The sequence below is a fragment of the Siniperca chuatsi genome, linkage group LG15 (assembly GCF_020085105.1).
Source record: "Siniperca chuatsi isolate FFG_IHB_CAS linkage group LG15, ASM2008510v1, whole genome shotgun sequence".
Taxonomy (NCBI): Eukaryota; Metazoa; Chordata; class Actinopteri; order Centrarchiformes; family Sinipercidae; genus Siniperca; species Siniperca chuatsi.
In genome coordinates this window covers 16,869,235-16,879,765 of record NC_058056.1, presented here as the reverse complement: position 1 = coordinate 16,879,765, position 10,531 = coordinate 16,869,235, and the positions used below count along the sequence as shown (strand labels likewise).

At 40.7% G+C, this 10,531-nt stretch overlaps 2 protein-coding genes across 4 annotated transcripts; one reads left to right on the top strand and one right to left on the bottom strand.

Annotated features, from left to right (window-relative positions):
- The first annotated feature begins 222 nt into the window (after positions 1-222).
- Positions 223-3,587, top strand: tmem234 (transmembrane protein 234). The gene is made up of 5 exons (XM_044167763.1): positions 223-465; positions 806-957; positions 1,063-1,129; positions 2,151-2,243; positions 2,595-3,587. Exons 1-5 carry the CDS (start codon positions 453-455, stop codon positions 2,702-2,704), a joined length of 435 nt encoding a protein of 144 aa, XP_044023698.1. The 5' UTR covers positions 223-452; the 3' UTR covers positions 2,705-3,587.
- dcdc2b (doublecortin domain containing 2B) lies at positions 3,454-10,449 on the bottom strand. Of its 3 annotated transcripts, XM_044167755.1 has the most exons (15): positions 9,716-10,449; positions 9,197-9,497; positions 8,970-9,021; positions 7,411-7,481; positions 6,653-6,784; positions 6,417-6,551; positions 6,206-6,245; positions 5,990-6,055; positions 5,634-5,802; positions 5,398-5,507; positions 5,173-5,241; positions 4,492-4,569; positions 4,302-4,379; positions 4,115-4,173; positions 3,454-3,618 (listed from the first exon to the last, which is right to left on the bottom strand). In XM_044167755.1, the coding sequence occupies exons 2-15, from the start codon at positions 9,478-9,480 to the stop codon at positions 3,609-3,611; spliced, it is 1,353 nt and encodes a 450-aa protein (XP_044023690.1). In that variant the 5' UTR covers positions 9,481-9,497; positions 9,716-10,449; the 3' UTR covers positions 3,454-3,608. The 3 variants fall into 3 exon arrangements, 2 of the variants coding, with proteins under 2 accessions (XP_044023690.1, XP_044023689.1); XR_006374675.1 differs by having other exon boundaries at positions 4,115-4,379; XM_044167754.1 differs by having other exon boundaries at positions 3,454-4,379.
- Between the last annotated feature and the right edge of the window lie 82 nt (positions 10,450-10,531).

Below are 10,531 nucleotides of genomic sequence, written 5' to 3'. Positions count from 1 at the left end.
TCATTTGTACAGAGGATGAAATAATATGAAGTTGAAAGGAAGTTTAAAGTCATATGAAACCTCAGAGGCTTAGAGTGAGCAAATGAAACAAGAAAACAAAAGAGTGAGGTGAATGTTGCAGAATCCTAAATACGGTATTGTTGAGTTATTTTTGAACAAGTTATTGCGCCCTCAGCTGGTACCCTTTGATACCATAACATTGGAAAAAACCCGGAGCTGCATTCAAGATGGCAAGAAAGGTTGCAAAACCCTGCAGTTTACAAGTGAGACTGTCGTCCAAAAGATCGTTCGGTGCTTGGATTTCGTTTTAATTCATTTTAAGTCCTGGGATAACTTTAATGAATAAATAGGTTTGAAAGTGTTTATTAATCTGGCCATTTAAATAATGTTCACTAGTAACTGAGCTGAAGAAGAGTCTTGAACGCGACTTCACAGTTACTATTTACATTACGATGGTGACCGTAGGTAAGTGGCTAATTTATCCTCTCAAATCACGACAATATTTTAAAGATTGCTTTTGTATTTTGAGGTCGAATATATATTCTTAAGTATCTGCTTCATATTTAGCACGAATAACACAGAAGCAACCCAAATATAACTAATATCATAGAGCTAATGCTAAGGAAGTAAGCTAGCTAAAAATGATCAGCGGCAACAACCGGTATTTATAGCTCAGGTGCTACCTGCACTATTCTGCTGTTTGCCTTGTTTTTGTCGGGTCTTGGTCATTGTTAAACAGATGGATTGTATAACAATATTAGCAGCATATATAAGTAGAATATGAGGTGATTGTCCTGTGTTGCAGTGGAGCTACTGAGTCTGCTGCTGGTGTCAGTACTGTGGGGCTGCACTAACCCTTTCCTGAAGAGAGGCACAACGGGAATAGAAAATGTGACAAAGACCAACAGAGTCTCACAGCTATTGGCTGAGGTCAAGTTTCTTTTCCTAAACCTCAAGGTAAATCCTGAGATTCGTTCTTGTTTGCCAGTGTGGATGTTTGAAGTTATTACCTTTCCTTACAATTGGTTTCAATTGATCCTCCTTCCTTATGTTTCTGCCCAGTACCTGGTGCCATTTCTTCTGAACCAGAGTGGCTCTTTGGTCTATTATTATACACTTTCCACCACAGGTGAGACACACACTTCGAAATCAACATCGTCACTGTCTGATGGTAGCCTCTACAGGGAAGAATGAGTTCAGTTGTAACACAAGTTAATAGACCTTTTCACAGCTGCTATTTTAACTCATCAATGCATGCAGAGCACAGGTGTAGCTAACAACATTAATGATAGCTCAGTAGTTACATTAAGTGTGCCAGCAGGCATAATCCTAGAGGCCTGGAAGTGGCCAACATAAATGCAATGCAGCCATCATTAATGTTATTATTTACACCTGTGCTTTTCCTGCTATGCCAAACCAAAATGTCTGCTGGGACAAGGCTCTGTCACTCAGCCCATATGCTCAGGTGTATGTGCTGCTTGCCCACCCAGAAGTCACACATTTTATTGATACTTTTTAAAGAGACAGATGCATTTTAGAATAGCTGCTCTTTATGAGATAAACTTATGAACATTTTTATAAACTAGTACTAAAATGTTAACTCTACATGCTGCATAACTTTCATTGTGGGAGAAAGCAGGAGGGAACCACTCTGCACCACACCTTATTTGTGCAGTAGGCCTGTTTCACAGCAGACATGATTTGTCATGGTAGAAACGTTACTGTTATTAGGCGTTACGAATAACAGTAACAGTAATATTGGCTCTGTGGTATTCATGTGTCCCAGTAATTCATGACAGTGTGACAGTGAGCCAGCATGCACAATGCCAATACCTGAAATTGAAGCCACTAAATGGAACTCAGCCATCATTACAATTGTATGATTTTCATCTGTGCTTTTCCTGCTATAACATGTCAAAATGTGAAAAAGGCCTATGGTGCAGGTGAACTATCGATTTACAAACATGGGTCTCGTTGGAACTGGGTTATATGTAAACAAATTATTCTTCATTAAGAGCACAACTTACTCTTCTGGTCATTTTCCATTTTGTGCAGAGATTGGCATCATCTGTGCATAGCAGGACACACAGGTTTTTATGTTCATTTGTTAGCAAATACTATATCCAATTTTCCCCACTTTTCTTATCCAGAGTTATCGCTTGCTGTTCCTGTGGCCAACTCTCTCACCTTTCTTTGCACTCTGCTCACTGGCAAGTTACTGGGTGAAGAGTTTGGAGGCAAACGTAAGTGACTCATTTTCGTGATGCACATACATTAGCTTGCTTTTCAGTACCAGAGCAGCGGCACAGCAAGTGATACCCACAAGGACAAATCGAGGATGCTACAAGCTTCAGGATCAAACATTAGACTACTGGCACACATTCAGAGATTTCAGGGAACGATTCAGCAATGTTACATAAGCAAGACATTACTTTACTGGCATGCCAAGGCATTATGGAGCATTTAATTCCCTCCTGTGCCTTTCTCGTCTCCTTTCAAAAACACTGTACTGGTTGTGTTCTGTCTTTTAGGGTGTGCTTTTTTTAACTTTCATTTTCTTTCATATCTTCCCCCACACACCTAACTCTCTGCAGGGGATGTAGCGGGAATGTTCCTTACCATGGCTGGCATCACTCTCTGTGGTATAAGCTCCATTGATGACAAAGACACTGGGACACAGAATATGACTCAGGTGGTACACTAACGGAGATCAGGATTAAAGCAAATTCTCCTGTGCCTTCAAGTGATTCCTTAGCAGGGCAGGAAAGAAGACCAAAGCAGAGTTGGAGCAGGACTAGAGGGGGCAATTAAGATTCAGACAGCAACTCCTTAGAGCAACGGTTCTGGTGGGAGAATTGTGCCTAAATGAACTCAGCGTGAGCTTCAAAAGACCTGTCCAGAAACTCTTACACCAAGTTGAAGGGGAAGTGGGTTCATGCAGGGTTCACCTCAAGGCTAGACTAGATTTATGGCGCTTGCATAGAAGTTGGTGGTTGTTAACTTTTACTTTTAAGCACTCTGCTGCCCAGCCATGTGACTGGCATCTGCATAAATGCTATAGAGACCACATACAAACGGGCTGGGGTTTGAAATGGACCAATTAGATCCAACCTCCTGGTTTTACAGTGGCATTTTACTGCAGCTGCCTTCTGTCCGCTGTGGTGTGTGTTTGGGGAAAAGCAGGACACAGGAGAGGACAAATTGCTGTTAGTTTGAGCATACAGCTGTTTTTCATTTACTTATATTATACTTCTTCTCCTCCTCCTTCTTCCCCTGCTGCCTTGTATACATGATGTATTACTGAGGTAGATATACCACTGTTATTTTCTAAAGTTCTTTGTGAGTGAAGAGTAACAAGGACTTAGTTGTTAACATTCAGTGACCTTGTTGCATGCACTGTAAACATGTCTGAACAAGTTGTACAGATTTCAGTAATGAAGAAGAACAGTAATGTACATAGTAATATATATTTTTATTGTCACATTATTTAACTGACACCAAACACTGTACAGATGACTTTGTTATCGTTGCATCTATTCAGCTTGTGATGTCTGATATTTTATTATTAAATTGTTGGCAAAACACAACTCTTTGCATTATGATCTCCATCACTGATCCCTGCAAATCAAAATAAATTTAGGCTTAAAATGTCCCAAAATATTGTTTCTTATGTACATATATAAGGAATAAATTGCATCATTGAACATCTACACAATATCTGTATCAGAATTTTCCAAGTAAAACAGGTGTACAATACAACAAACATTACCTTTGGGCAGCTTATAATGTCAGAAAAGTGTTGTTTTGACTGTGTGATCATTTTTGAGTTTGGTTTACTTGAGCTTATGATTTGCATGTGAGTGTGTTCATCTCCTGTAGTGTTTGTTCTTCTTTTGTCTGAGCCTGTTCACATTTTTGACTCTTACAACATAAGTTAATGTTGTTACTTGGCTCATTACCAAAGTAATTGGTAGTAGTAAAGTACCAAGTACTACCAATATAATCAAACTTTCAATTAGCCGCATAGGTCATTGTAGAAGCAGTAATCGCCGGGTTATCTGCTGTGCCCGTGGCTGTAGTGAAACTGTTATGATGATGATTTTTCTGAGCTCACCAGTCCTCCTGATGATGGTTCTGTTCTACTGTAATCGATGGGGCGTCCTGTGGCCTCTTCTGTTAGAGCAAATTATTAAAACAGTGTAAAAGAAGAAGCAATCAAACACACACTTTCATTGGGCCTGGTTATGGGGATGCCAAGAACTTGCCATGCATGTTTTATGATGTGAGGTGGGTAAACTTGCCTTTTCTTCCCTGTTCTTTGCCTGAGAGGTGGATGACGAAGGTCTTGACTTTAAAAATGTCTGCTTCAGCTCAGGCTCCTTTTGAAATAAGACACACATTGATTGCCAACTATATTTTTGTGTCCAAGTACTACTGAATATAAGCTACGACAAATTGTTATATGCAGTTGGTAGTGTGTGTGTACTGTACCAGTGTTTCCGCAGCAGAACCCTCAGTCCTAGCAGAATTTTCCTCCTGTTTCACACCATCTTGCTCAGATGGAGGTGCCTTTTACAGGATATAGTATATTACATTCTGATCCCATTTATACACAAAGAGAAAACTGAACCTTTTTATTAGAACAAATGTATTATAATTATGCAAATGTTTGTGTGGGTGTTCTCCCTCATTGTGCTGCTCACTATTTTTAATTTGTGCATGTCTCTTGAGAAGAAGTTTTAATGTGTTTTTTTCCCACATGCAGAATACAGTATCATATGTGTTTGTGACAATGAATAAATAACTGCACTTTGTACACAAATGAGAAAAATACATTGGCTGTTTGTGCATTAGAACACAGGAATTTATGGACTGTTGCCGTTTTTGAAAATATGTCACATCACTCATATTTTAACTATCAACTGTATTCTAGGAAAGGGCACCATAATGCATTCATACATGAATTCATTTCTCATCCAGACCATCACGGATCCATTTTCTGGAATCCATCATTTTCTAAATTATACCCTCAATGTCTGTCCGTTATGTAGAAAGATTGCCCTACACCGTACATAAGAATGAATGAATGTGACAGATGGTGTTTTTTCCTATTTCTTCACTTTGATTCGGAGCCACCAGATTCACATGAAAAATTGTTATATTTATGCCTACCTGCTGTGTGTTGTGCACAGGATCATTTTGGTTGTTTAGTTCCTCATCCTCCACTATTTCTGCAACTCTCTTTAGACAGAGAATGAGAGACAGATTTACCTCTGCTGTAAACATATATTTTCAGCAATAAATTTACGTGCTTCAGTGATATTTTAATATTTAATTATAGCATTGTTCTATGCAGTTGTGAGGCTGAAAGGAAACCGAGAGGATAGTAAAGCTAACCTGGTCAACAGGAAGCTCTATCGCTGTGTTTTCATCCTCGTGCACCTCCTCGGCCCCTCGTACCTCCTCTCTTCTTTTCCGTGCTGCTCTTTTAAACACGCTGGGCTGGACTGTAATAAACAGAAATCAAAAAGCTGCTGCTGCTGCTACGATGATTGACACAAAATTAATTACACTTATTGTGAATGTGAAGAATTTAGATTTAGAATTAGATGTAGAAAGTTGGGGGTCCTAACCAGTTCCATTGCTGAGGGGTGGTCTTGGCTGTCGTCTGTTGTTGCGGATCTTGACCGGCCTGGCGAAGAAGGCAGAGGTCTTGTCTTCTCCTTCTCTCCTGCTCCTCTGCTGTGTGGCTGCTGGAGCTGCAGCTTCATCTCCTGTCGACTTCACCCTCCGACCATCTGACTGAAATTCATGGGATATAACTGAATAAAAGTCAATTCATGTATAATGTATTACATTAAAATACCCTCTGCACAGTTTGTCATACTGCTGGTATATTGACTGTTAGGCAATATATACCAAACAAAATAACAGTCCCAATATAGCTCTTGTAGTATGAATAGAAGACAGTGGAGGACTGTTTTTTCACCTCTGGGGAGTCGAGGAGAGCTGAGTCACTGTACTGGTCTTCTGGACCACGTCCTGCTTTCCTGTTCTAAGAGAAACACATAAGACACATAGAAGACAGCTGTCACTCAGACCTGACATGTTGCAAATGAACTTCAGGCTGCAGAGTAATAATGCTAAGACTGTATTTTAAGACATGAAAGTAAAGTGAGCAAATTACAGTATTAACTGACAGTACCTCATTTCTCCTTAACAGCCTTCTCTTTCCTGGGTAATATCTACAAAATAAAGAAAACCACTGGAATGTGAAGAAAGTGCGCAGTATTTTTTTTGTTCACCTTCTCTCTTGTCTGACAATCATTATTTTATTTTAGAAAGCAGAATAGCCAGCACAGATGCACATACACACAGCTTTACACACACTCACAGAGGACCTTGCATAACAATACCTCTGTGTAGCTTTTGAGACCAACAGCTCCACATATGGAAGTTTCTTGAACCTCTCGGTTCCCACGGCAACATAGCAGTGACCAGTCTCCAGCTCAACAGCTGAGGACACAGTCACTCCTTCCAAAGAGCACAACCTGATAAAGCACAGGGGTTAGGGAGATATTTACCAGATTTCTCTCTCTATTTATATTCCACAGGGTGTACATGTATGTGACTATGTGTCAGTGTCACTGACCTGCGTACAGCTCCGGTTCGTAAGCTGACCTTCTCTGTGACCAGACTCAGGATCTGCTCCAGGTCTTGCCGCATGCTGCGAGGAATGATGAATCGGAATGGTGGACACAGGAGATCTCCATTACGGAAAACACTGAACAGAAAGGATAGGTTCACATTTTTAAAAATATTTTTAAAATTCTGTCTTAAATAATACTTAAGTAATACATGCCCATATGTAAGCTGATTGGTGTAATTGTTCCTCCTGTCTATATTGTTCATGACAAGATCCTTTCCTAATGTTATTCCAATGTAAGAGATGGGGAAAAAAAATCTACCATCTTTGTTCTGTGGAAATATGCATCAGAGGGAAAGTCAGGAGATCACCAAAGTCAGTAGGATTTATCCTCTGGTAACCATGACTATCTGTACCGAAATTTGTGCCAATCGATGTAGTATGTTGAGATTTTTCACAGGACAAGTGAAAGCTTTGACCCGAGTGTCTGTACAAAATTTCGCATCTCAATCTGTTCAGTAGTGTGAGATACCTCAATCTAGACCAAAGTGGCGGACTGTCCGACCGACCGAAAATTGTACTAAAAACAGAGCAAATTTGGAAGATACCCATTTAATTTGACTAAGTCAGACTACTGAAGCCTCAAATTACAGTAGCTTTGGTTGAACCTTGAAATGCATTTTTCATAGTGCATTCAAAAAATGTATCTAAATGTACTAAGGATAATTATGTGTGTATGACTGCATGTAGTATGTCCAACTCACTGTATAATGCAAGGTACAGGTATAAACTTCCTCCATTTGGCTGAGACATTGGGTCTCTGGGTTAATTTGGCCTGCAGAAGACATTCAGAACATCAGATGCATGGTACTGCGAAACATCATGTTATAATTTTCTCAGCAATATTGAAAATTCCCTCATCAGTTTTACGTCATCCATGTCCCGCACATCAATTACACTGCATGTCCATCACAGTAAAAGCAGTTATCCCGAATGTGTAATGACTGACTAACTATTCTGCTCATGTCAGCTCAAGTGCTGTAGCCATGGAAACCAACGTCACTCAAAGACTTCTCCAATGGCACATCCATACGCCGTGTCTGATCTGAGGGGTCCTCCAAAGCTGTTACCCATGTCGTCCCATATCAATGAAATCTGAAGCCAATGTTCGTGTCTCTGCCTCTGATAACGTAGCTGGACTAAATCAATCAACTCAGAACAAACCAGATATTGATAATCTTCCCTTATTGTTTTTACTTTGAAGTGGCAGACATTTAATGCATTTACAGTGTCTCTGAGCAGAGGAGGAGGCGTGGGGCAGTGGATATGAGCATTAGGCCTGCCCAAACATGCACATAGCCCTGATAACACTGTGTGGAAGCACAACTCTTTGTTTCACCAGCGGGATCACACACAACTCACATACAGACACACTTCCTGCATTTCTCCATAGCAACCACAACACAGGCATGTACCAAAGACTCAGCTTCCCAAATGGCAGACACCCAAGGCACACACAATTACTCTCCACTCCTTTTTTATGTTTTTCAGAAAAGTAACACCGATGGCTTAAGAGCAAACTCTGTGTCTGAAAAACCAAGCGGTCACCCCTGCCAGCTGGTAAGAATACAAAGCGAGCACTTGACAGCATGAGTGGCTCTGAGTGTGTTGCTTTGAAATGATTTTTGTGTGAATGTTAATAGAGCTTCTGCCTGCATAATACTGCCATCATCATCATCACTATGCCCTGCCTGCCTTTCAGTGTACAGAATGTTTCAATTCAAACAGCTAAAGAGAAAAGAGTTGAGTTCAGAGTCATTCAGAGAACTTTCTTGTTGAAAACAGTCACAACCTCTGATATACTCTCTGCATTTCTGATCTCTGACGATATCCAGCTGTAATTACGGAATCTAATGTCACACAGGAGCCTTAAAAGGGCACCCTGCAAGGCCTGAGTGACTGTTTGATGGACAGCACAATCATTAGCCCATTGTTTCCGGTAATTTACATGACAACCAGTGACAACAGTGGGAGGGTACGTACAAAGGGTGACCTGTGCACACACACACAAAGTGCATCTAATCTAACTAATGCTAACATAACAAAGTATCGTCACATTTATAGGCAAATATCAGCTTGTCTCTGTAATGGAAAATCCTGCAGTCATTTTCATATTTGACTTGGCAGGAGTTCAAATGGATTAACTTGATATGAGTACAGTGCGGCCTGGTGCATTCCTCCTGGTTAGACTGGGATTAATGAGTGCTGGACTGTGCTGTTGGCATTAAAAGCAAGCTGTCCACATGAGAAAATAAAAGCCTACCTGGGTTTCTTCACGGGCAGCGGGCAGCTTTTTCGCTCCTGTGTTCAGGTAACTATACATGACAACGGACATGATAAAGAAAAACCTTCCAACAACTCTTCATTTCTTTTCAAAACACCAAAAAGTATTTATTCTAAATTCATTTTTCATCATTCAACCTCCTATTAGAGGAACTGTACATTAAAATGAGCCTTAATATCAGTGCAGTAAATGGCTTTTGTACTCACTCCAGTTTCTTGAACCTTTCAAAGCCAGCAGCAACATACTGGGCTCCTGTCTGAAGGTCCTGGAGGTCTGAGACCCTGTGGCCCTGTCTGGGGGTGTACAGAGTCCTGATGGCAAGTGAAGCACCGATGCTCTGGGTCACTTCATTCAGAAAGGCCTCCATGGTGGCTACCTGTCGCTGGTTGACCACAAACCTCCGTCCATTGTAGAAGGGGTCTCCATTCCTATACACCACCACGCTCTTCACTGGAGGCAGGAGAGTCGTGGCTGCGGTGCTGGCAGCCATCTCTGAGCCAGCTGTTACTGCAGGAGTCCACAGACACATATTGCTGCTTACTGCTAAGTGTTCTTGAGTTCTCTCCACATACATATAACTTCACTCACTGAACCTAGAGTTGCACTTACTGACCATCTTCACACACCAGATACATTCACATTCTTTGGGTCACACTTGCTCAACAGCCACACATTAATACAAAAACATATTACATGATCTATACAGACACTGCTCTGTCACTCACAAGCCTGGTGGAAGATGAAGCGTGGAAATCGTAGAATTGAAGGCAAAGGTGAAAATCAGTCCCTTCTGTTGTTGTGATCCGTCTGGACTCCCAGTCGCCACGTTCTGCTCTCTATCCCCCAACACACACACACACACACACACGCACATTTACACACTACTCCACTGACGGCCGTGAGTATTTCCTGGTTGCTATGGCAGCGTGACAGCAATGACTGGCTTTGTGGGCTAAACCATCAGCAGCAACCACAACAAAAGAGACAGACAGAGGAGGAGAGAATGGGTGGGTTGCTGTGTTGTAAGTTGAATCAATAAGATAACCTCTACACCCACTTGTCTGTATTTTCCCCCAAAAAATAATTGCCAAATATATATTGCATATTATCTTTACCAACCAAGTGCAAGAACCAGCAGGTGACAGAACTATTGCTGAAATTTCACTAAAGTGGCCCTTTTTAAATATTACATTTAAAATAAAACAAAGACTTAAATATATAATTTTAAGAGCAGGATAATTACATTTATCTATTTGTTTTAGCCTTTTAAAGCTTCTTCTCGTGGGTGCTCCTTAATGACATTAACACCAAAAGACAACAGCAGCTTAACAGGAGCTTAACATATGAATATTTGTAGGATGAACTTCTCATGTGATGAGTGAGAGCTCTTTCATTGTGATCCAAATGCGAAGTTTGAGCTTCTGTGAGTCACAACATAAACTTGTTAAGAGCCAAGGACCCTCTGAATTCCACTGAATGAAGCTTCTTCCTACAAAATACTAACTAACCTCTCACAATTTATGCTGTGAGGACAATATCAA